Source organism: Protopterus annectens, chromosome 9.part0 (genome assembly GCF_019279795.1).
Source record: "Protopterus annectens isolate FY-2018-M chromosome 9.part0, PAN1.0, whole genome shotgun sequence".
Taxonomy (NCBI): Eukaryota; Metazoa; Chordata; order Ceratodontiformes; family Protopteridae; genus Protopterus; species Protopterus annectens.
The window spans coordinates 111,381,243-111,391,713 of record NC_056743.1 but is presented as its reverse complement, the minus strand read 5'-3'; the positions used below and the strand labels follow the sequence as shown (position 1 = coordinate 111,391,713).

Here is a 10,471-nt window from a genome sequence, read left to right as displayed (position 1 = left end):
TTTGGTCCTCAACACAGTTTGCCAGAGGTGTGCAATACTGTATATATGGCTGGATTAGCTAATTGTGAAGGACCTTGGTAGTCCTGCTTAATGATATGGCTATAGTATGGGCTAATGTGCAGAACCAAAAAGAAAATAATAAATGAGATATTTAAATCTTGAGTTTTATACCCATAAACCATTTGTGTTCTCAGATTTAAAATTTAAATGGGTTTCCACAGCAAAAGAACTGATTGTTACTGCTACACTATTAGTTTTAAAGATAAATTTGAAACCATATCTCTGGCAAGACATGTTTAAGTTTTACGTTATATCAGCACAAAGATATCATGATATACAGCAGAACAAGTCAGAACCATGATAATGTAGTTTAATATTTATCAGTGCTTAATTTACTGCAATTGATTTCTTTCTATGCCATGTTGATAACTCCTTATATGTAGAGTACATCATTTACTATAAGACATTTACAACACCCATTCCCAGACCTTTAATAACAGTGAAGTTCCATTTGTCTGATGCTAAAATAATGCGGCGGGGATTGTGGAGATATATCATCCTTGTAACTCACCCTATGGACTCACTGTCAAACTACATGGATCACTGAAGGGTTTTGTCTGGTATCACTATAGTTGTACACAGTAAGTTGTATATGAATAAACATGGATATTGCACACACTGGTAGTATAAATATCAATCACGTTAGTATACAACATAAGAATGTACATTTAATGGTTTCCAGAGATAGAAGGAACCTGGTTTTAGTAACAACTGTTTACTAATATTAACACAATTGCAATTCCTGCCAGTCTGGCATCCGTTGCTGACTCTTCACAATTTATAAAGGAGATTGTCTACAGTTTAGTCTGGCATTATTCATGACTATTCAGTTTAGGAAACTATCAGATTCCTTTTTAGTTTGACATGATGACTGTGTCCTGGGAAAAGTCCAGCCTGGCACAGATGTGATCTTTGATTACTATGGAATGTTGCTTAGCTTTCTGCAGCTGCCATCTTATGCCATTTCCATTGAAAGAAACATGGAGTTTGTTCTCGAAATGATGACAGCCATGATTATTTCATACTGAAGAAGTCATAAAAGTTTTCACAATCTGCTGTTTGTTCCAATAAGGATCTTCTGCTGTGCTTAAAAAACTGTTGTCTTAAAACTTTGGCAACCTTCATTTTATGTTTTGTCAAGTAAAATTTTCTTAACTGAGTTAATGCAAGAACGAATGGCACAGGTGAAGTACAACAGCTCATTTCCTAGTTTGCACCAGTTTACATTTCTCTGATGTTTCTGCAAAGAGACAAAATGGCTCTTCTTGCTGGTTTTCTTCAGAGACATTTGGATATTTGGTCTCCAGCCACATGTGTACCTTTCTGTTAAAAAAAAAAAAAAAAGAAAGAAGGAGGCTACTCCCAGATTATTTCTTACAGCAGTACGGTGTGGGTCAGTAACACAGACAGGAAAAAGCATTATATTATGCTGTATGCCAAATAGGGTATTTAATAATCTGTCTGTTTTGGCACACCTTGTAATGAACATTAGTCAGGAAGATCACTGGAATATGATTTTCATTTTAGTCTTTCAACAATCCCAGTGTGCAGGAGAGCTAGGTTGGTGACGGAGGTTGCTGTATATACTTAACTAATAAAGAAAAAGTGTTGAATGTCTAAAGAAACATCCTCTTATGTTACTCTGGCTGACAATCTTCCTAGAGATCTTGTTTTTTCAGGAAGTGATTTAACCTGTATATGTGCATGTGGGTGTGCACTCGCATGCATGTGGGTTGGTGCATTTATATTTATGTATATCTGTGCATATGGAATTATGATCACATAGGGACCCAAGTCCCTCACCAGAAGAATTCACCTCTTTGCAATCATGTGGATAAACAGAACCCCATAAGGCACCGATTTATCTTGCAGTCCCAATGTTTCTGTATTGGCACAGAAGCAGATGCTTAAATGTTTTTTTGAAAGTAGCATTGCAGAGTGCATAACAGGCTGGGTTAATAGTGCTGTTCACATAACAAAGCCAATAACCAATAATCCATACTGTCTCAGGTACACAGGTCTCACAGAATGTGTTGATAAGCACCATCACATTATAAGGAGTCCATGTGATGATGAAGGCCAGAAGAATTGCAAAAATTGTCCTCGTCACTTTTTTCTCTCTTGCAGCCATTTGACGCTTCTTTCGTACTTGATTCCTTGCAATGCTGGCAAATTTACGAGCCACATTTAAAGGGCGGTTCTGTGCTAACATACTATTTGAAGCAGAGGTAGAGCTAGCAGAAACTATTTCAATTGCTGTGATGCACTCACCCCCTGATTGCTTTGTCACAATTTTGATTTTGGACCACTTTGAGCCTGGGTTAAGCCGTACAGGATTTGGTGGAAGTCCTTGTCCATCTTGTACGTTTTCACCTAATGATTTTTCTTTTGTGTTTTGGGTAATGCTGACTGTGCTGGAGTCATTGGATGTCTCCTTCTCCTCCTGTTGCCCTAATGATTCAGGTTTTGGGGAAGGATTTTCATCAACTTTTCCATTTCTCACTTCTTCTTTTATTGCATTGGTAGCCGAAGGCTTTGGTGTATTGTTATTGTTTTGTTTGATAAAATAATTTTTAAAAAAGTTTGATGATTTAGTTATTGACTCTTTCTTTTTCTCTGGCTTGCTTCTTCGGATCCTGCTTCTGCTTGCAAGTGAGATATGGATATACAATATTGTCATGATGACCACAGGAAGGTAAAAGGCTGCAATTGCAGTTCCAAATGTAACCACTGGGTTCGAGAGAAACTGGATGTAGCATTCACCATCAGCTACTGTCCTTTTGCCAGCAATGAATTGCCAGAACAAGATAGCAGGTGCCCAGAGCATGAATGACAGTATCCATGCTGCAGCAATCATTAAACCTGCCATCTTGGTTGTCCTCCTTGCAGGGTAGGTTAAAGGTTTAGTAACACAAAAATATCGATCAAAGCTAATAATCAGCAAGTTCATGACAGATGCATTGCTTACGACATAATCAAGAGCTAGCCAGAGGTCACACACTACTGCCCCCATTGGCCAGTACCCTTTGATAATGTAAACTGTATATAGATTCATAGAGAAAACTCCAATTATTAAGTCAGCACAGGCCAAACTGAACAAAAAATAGTTGTTGACTGTCTGTAGTTGACGGTTGACTTTGATGGACAGCATAACCAAGATGTTGCCGACTACAGTGACTAAGCTGAGAGACCCTGTCACTGTAGCGATAAAGATAACCTGCACCATCTTGTAGTGGCTGAACTCCAATTGCATAGATGCATTTTGAGCAGCAGCTTGGGTGATGTTATCATACGTTAAGTATTCCATTTTTACTGGGCAACTTTGTCTTGATAAGTTCTGTACAACTCCTACAGAAAACACAGAGAAGAAATTTAGACATTAAATGGTATTCCATTTGTCAAATCAGCTTTCATAACTCTATATTTCTAGCTGTCCCTTTCTGTGTCTGTCTAATCATTCATCAGATTGTAAAAAAGTAAAGAAGACAATGCACTGGTAATAAATAGCATGGCATTATTTATTAACACAAAGTCTGTATTTCTTGCATAAGCAATCAAAATAATGTTACACTTTTATGTGACTGGCATATTAGAGAGATAAACCAAAAGCTTACTTAGATATGCAGACTACTTCATATCTTCTTTAAAAAAATAATGGATATTATTTTAACTGTTTAATTTGTAAAAACATGAAGCAATGCTATTTATTACTTCACTTCTAAGCACAAACCTGCACTACAGATAATTTGGTACATTTCATACAATGAAAGCAACACGTCAGAATGGAATTCTCATAAAAAAGGGAGCATGGAACCTTCTAGGCAGTAATTAATCTACTAGCAAACAGGTAGACAAAGACATGGGAAAACAAGTAAATATTTTTAGGGCTAGAAAGATGGGGGTTTACTTCAGCATGGCAATTAGATACAATAGAGCAATTCCGCACCATGTTAACATGACAATCTCCATAAGTGTTGTATTATAAAATAAAGAGAATTTAAAATAAAATCTAACTTTAGTATGTAGCAAAGAAAGAAACACAGTAGTGTGTGTGTGTGTGTGTGTATATATATATATATATATATATATATATATATATATATATATATATATATATATATATATATATATAGTTACAGTAAGATACAAAACACAAGTGTCCCTTTCCATGGGTGACCCAAGAACAGTCTGGCTAAGTAACTTGTTTAAAGAAACAAAGTAAGCTGAAGGATTCAAATCGTGGACTACAAGCAGTAGAAGGAAGCACCTGGAAAATGTTAATGTCAGAAGTTAGTGAAGGAGGGTTAGGGGTACCAGCAGTTATGCAGGATCTACCAAGTTGCAAATGTGCAGAGACTAACAGCTACATCATACAGAATGGATTGGAGAGAAATGATGTGGGAGTCAGAAGAAGGTTTAAGGATAGGGGATGACTTATGGGAGTTATTGTTAGAAGCTAAGAAAGGAGAGAGAGAGAGAGAGGACATGCAAATAATAAGAAAAAGGGATAAAGTTGTAAAAACCTAGTGAAGGAACCTAGATTAAAAGAATGGATGGACATTGTATTTCATATAGAAGGCCTGAATATCAATAAAACAATATCATTGTTGTAGAACAGGAAAAATATGGCATATAAGTTGCATACTGGTCACAAGTATTAAAGTGAGGGGCTATGAAGAGATGGGCTGGATTAAGAGATGAAAATCATCTACTTGAAGTGATCTAAGTATTATAGAACCAGTGGAAAAGGGAAGGCAGGAAGGTTGCTAAGCTGAGGTCTCACTACTAAGTCATTAAAATTGGTCAGATGGAAGTGCAAGAATATTAAAAACAAAGGAAAGATTGAACAGGAAGCAGAGTTACTGGAAAAGAATATTAAATAAAACATGGGAGGCTGTTACAAGTTCACTAAAATATTCAACAAAATCATGGAGATTCAGGAGTTTTGCATGGCAGCACTTGCATTGTCACCAGCTAGGTTAAATAAGTTCTTCACTGAGACTTTAGCATATTGTTGGAGATGTGAGTAGGGGGAAGGAGGCACATGGATGCATGTTTTCTGGGACTGACCACGATTAGACTTATTCAAGAGGGAGGTAGGTGAAATCTTGAAAACAGCAATCTAATGAGACTCCCAAGTCTCAAAACAACTAGTTATCTGAGGGACAAACCCACAAATAAACAGTATAGAAGTCTAGCAGCAATGCTGATACTGTTATAGTAAAAAGGCAAACACAAAAAGATGGAAAGAGAGACAGGCACCTACAGAAGAAGCTATAGAAATAGTTGAACATAAAAAATAGAAGAATGAAATAAGATCTGAAAAAAAGGATGAATGAAAGAATTTGACTAAATGGGAAGAAGGGACATCAACAATGAGGCCAGAATAGAAGCCGCATGAACACTAAAGATGGAGTAATCTGCAAACATATTTAAAGATGACTCAGGAAGGAATTTGTTCAGAGAACAGAAGGCAAGAGCTGTAGAAAATGAAGTCAAGAAAAAAATGGGTGGGGGGCTACAAATATTGAGAATATTGTTAAACAGTTTTATATGTTTTGAACAAAAAGTAAAATTGACTAGGCCAACAAATGTGTATAAATATTCCTGGAACTGAATATAGCAAAATATAACCAAGGTCTTTTCTCTGTAGCAGATGGAACAGTTGATGAAAGCACTGTTAGAAATGATGAGCTAGAACAACATAATGTATAGGAATTATTGTAAGAGTAAATGGGTGAATGGGTTGGAAGTAGTATTTGGCAGCTATGCCTTCTTTCTTTATACTACCTGTCATAACTGAAACACTCAACAACAAAAAAAAAAACAATAAATAGGAAACAAAAAAATGAATGCAAATCCTCCCAACTTATCTGTTTATAAAAGATAAGCAGCATTGAATATATGGACAAAAATACATTAAAAAAATCTCCTAAATACACACAATCCTGCATTTACATGGGGGTGCAAAGCCACGTCACTTCCTTATTGTGTGTGTGCGCTCGTATGAATGTATATATATATATATATATATATATATATATATATATATATATATATATATATCTATATCTATCTATATATATATATATATATATATATATATGTATGTGTGTGTATAATACATATCCATATATGTGTATGTATATATATATATATATATATATATATATATATATATATATCTATATCTATATATCTATATCTATACATACGTGTGTGTGTGTGTATATATATATATATATATATAGAATCCACAAAGTGACGAGCCGTGGTAGTGCGCGTTCCAAGAATAAATGTGTGTACCAATCCAGGCAAAGATGAAGTGCTTACAAAGTCCTGCCAAAGCACTTTCGTACATCAAAGGCTACAAGCTCATTACCAACCACTTGTCGGAATAAAGATAGATATAGTAGCTGCAACAGTCTGTTTAGACCAACCTCAGTGTACCTTGTGTTTAGGCTGTAGTCCACTATCAAACCATGAATACTTCTAGGCGAGCTGCTTCCTTATACACATCCAATCTCCGTAAGAGACAAACACCATTCGGTTCCTTAAACTCTGTTATACCATATAAACTGTTAGCAGACTGCTTCCTTGTACAAATCCAGCATCAGTAAAAGAAAAAACCATTCGGTTCAACCTTCTTTATTCATGTGTGAGCGCTTTCACGGCAATACAGAGCCGCTTCATCAGACAAACAACAATGCTCTGTAAGAGCGCCAATTTTTAAAAAATACATAGGAGGAAGTCACTCCTACTAACTTCCTGGTATGCTGTGCTAAAGCATTTAAAGTGACAGTGCAATAATAAAATCAAATGATAATATAAAATCAAATAATTCATAATAGCAATGTTATAAATACAAATAGGACTCAAAGAAACTTCATTTTAACAACACATAACACCATTGTTACGGAACTAACGTGTTGTACAGATCACACTTAGATTAAAACTTCTTACGAATAACATACTCAAGCTAACATAATGTCTAAGCGACAAAGCACATCGAAATAGCTCTTCTCATATACAAATCCAAAGGTCAAATTCAAATAATGTACATGACACATGCAAAAAAGCAACGTCCATATTAGCGGCAGAACCAACTGCATGTTCAAAATGCTGATATAAAACCATTATGGTGTGAGGGAAGGGAAGACAAAATAAAATGCTATGATAAACAATAACTCTATGAAATAAATGTATCTGGGTGGGACAATAAGTGTCTACTAATATATCTGGATCTATAACAAATATAAGATATTAACCTACTGAAGATAAAATCAATAATTAAAACCATGTATACAAAGGATATGGTGAGAAGAACTATCGATGTGAGGCATATAAAAGGGGGGGGGGGAGGGGGGAAAGAAATAAACAATATAAATCCTAAGTAAGGGTGTGTCCATGAAACACAAAAAAACATACCCTAACATGTATACAGATAAACTATGGAATATACAACTAAAAATTATAATAAACCAAAAATTATTTAAAATGCATATTAAATAACTATAGTCTGTGTATATGAAAATCTGTTAACAAATCCACAAAGCAACCTAAATAAATATATTGAACTGAATCTAACAACATTTAACCAAACTAGGTATAACAAATGAGAATATTAACATAGCATATTCAGCATAGAGTATATAGAACTGGCCTATTGTGGATACAATTGATGAACCAATAGTACCAGGTCATGTACATATGGGAGCCACAGTATAACCTTGGAGCCTAAATATTATGTAATCAATTGTTCAAAGTACAAATGGAGAATGTTACAAAGACCTCAATAAATGAGACAACAGAAAATGAGGCCATCTAGATCATCTCAAGGGTCTGACTATCAGCAAGGGTTGAATGAGCTAAGTGATGGCCTTCTGGCACGAGCTTATTCTGAAGAAGAAATCCAGAAAGTATATACAGAAATGCAATATCTCAGACAGAATAGAGCAAAACCATACTTGTTGGGTGGTGAAAGTAGAAGACCTCTAGATTCCATTGCCAATAGTTTTATTGGCTTTGTTATGCCTTATGGAATAGGCTGTAACATGCTACGAACTTTAATCAACAAGCACTGGAATATTCTTACCGCCAATGAGAGCATTACCAGATTAGTGGGCCATACTCCATCCTTTGTTTTCAGCAATATGTTGAGTCTGAAAAGGCTGCTATGCAACAGTAAAGGCCCAGGGCTTCAAGAAAGGTCAGGTTTTGAAAGAACGAATAAATGTGGCAGATGTGCACAATGCCAATATGTAGATGAATCTCACTACTATAGGCATCCTGTTTCAGGTCACCTTTGGACATTAAATCAGAATAGTGACTGTAACACCAGAAACATTGTTTATATTGCACACTGTACCTACTGTTTTTCATTTTATGTTGGTAAAACCAACAGGTCCCTTAGAGAACGGATAAGGGACCATTGTTATTGCCTAGCTAGAAAACAAGAATGTAGTGCTCTATCGGCACACCATGAGAGAAGGAGCAATACACACCTTTTTATTTCAAGTGCTCCAAGTTGTGATACCCAATCCTAGACTAGGCAATATAGTCAACCTTACTGAACAAGCGGAGCTAAAGTGGATATGCAGGCTGGCGGCCCATAGGGAGAAAGGCCTGAATGAAGTTCTGTCCATTAAACCGCAGTTCAAGGCCAGACCCTTGAGATGATCTAGATGGCCTCATTTTCTGTTGTCTCATTTATTGAGGTCTTTGTAACATTCTCCATTTGTACTTTGAACAATTGATTACATAATATTTAGGCTCCAAGGTTATACTGTGGCTCCCATATGTACATGACCTGGTACTATTGGTTCATCAATTGTATCCACAATAGGCCAGTTCTATATACTCTATGCTGAATATGCTATGTTAATATTCTCATTTGTTATACCTAGTTTGGTTAAATGTTGTTAGATTCAGTTCAATATATTTATTTAGGTTGCTTTGTGGATTTGTTAACAGATTTTCATATACACAGACTATAGTTATTTAATATGCATTTTAAATAATTTTTGGTTTATTATAATTTTTAGTTGTATATTCCATAGTTTATCTGTATACATGTTAGGGTATGTTTTTGTGTTTCATGGACACACCCATACTTAGGATTTATATTGTCTATTTCTTTCCCCCCTCCCCCCCCCCCTTTTATATGCCTCACATCGATAGTTCTTCTCACCATATCCTTTGTATACATGGTTTTAATTATTGATTTTATCTTCAGTAGGTTAATATCTTATATTTGTTATAGATCCAGATATATTAGTAGACACTTATTGTCCCACCCAGATACATTTATTTCATAGAGTTATTGTTTATCATAGCATTTTATTTTGTCTTCCCTTCCCTCACACCATAATGGTTTTATATCAGCATTTTGAACATGCAGTTGGTTCTGCCGCTAATATGGACGTTGCTTTTTTGCATGTGTCATGTACATTATTTGAATTTGACCTTTTGGATTTGTATATGAGAAGAGCTATTTCGATGTGCTTTGTCGCTTAGACATTATGTTAGCTTGAGTATGTTATTCGTAAGAAGTTTTAATCTAAGTGTGATCTGTACAACACGTTGGCTTCGTAACAATGGTGTTATGTGTTGTTAAAATGAAGTTTCTTTGAGTCCTATTTGTATTTATAACATTGCTATTATGAATTATTTGATTTTATATTATCATTTGATTTTATTATTGCACTGTCACTTTAAATGCTTTAGCACAGCATACCAGGAAGTTAGTAGGAGTGACTTCCTCCTATGTATTTTTTTAAAAATTGGCGCCTGAGCATTGTTGTTTGTCTGATGAAGCGCTCTGTATTGCCGTGAAAGCGCTCACACATGAATAAAGAAGGTTGAACCGAATGGTTTTTTCTTTTACTGATGCTGGATTTGTACAAGGAAGCAGTTTGCTAACAGTTTATATGGTATAACAGAGTTTAAGGAACCGAATGGTGTTTGTCTACGGAGATTGATGTGTATGAAGCAGCTCGCCTAGAAGTATTCATGGTTTGATAGTGGACTACAGCCTAAACACAAGGTACACTGAGGTTGGTCTAAACAGACTGTTGCAGCTACTATATCTATCTTTATTCCGACAAGTGGTTGGTAATGAGCTTGTAGCCTTTGATGTACGAAAGTGCTTTGGCAGGACTTTGTAAGCACTTCATCTTTGCCTGGATTGGTACACATTTATTCTTGAACGCTGCGACTACCACGGCTCGTCACTTTGTGGATTCTACATAATTTGGGGCTTGGTGGTTTCTACTATATATATATATATATATATATATATCTACAGTTCATAATGTCGAAATACTGAAACATCAAATTTCGGTATTTCAAAACTATAAAACCGAATCCACAAAACACCGAAACTACAAAACCCCGAGCCTAAAACCACGAA

The 10,471-nt window shown here is 35.6% G+C and overlaps 1 protein-coding gene across 1 annotated transcript in view; it reads right to left on the bottom strand.

Moving 5' to 3' along the window:
* Positions 1–335: 335 nt before the first annotated feature.
* Positions 336–10,471, bottom strand: part of CHRM4 (cholinergic receptor muscarinic 4) — a 1,937,157-nt gene continuing 1,927,021 nt past the window's right edge. Inside the window, exon 7 of the mRNA XM_044082625.1 lies at positions 336–3,408. Within this exon, the coding sequence (XP_043938560.1) occupies positions 1,922–3,367 (1,446 nt within the window). The 5' untranslated portion in view covers positions 3,368–3,408 and the 3' untranslated portion in view covers positions 336–1,921. The remainder of the gene's footprint in view (positions 3,409–10,471) is intronic.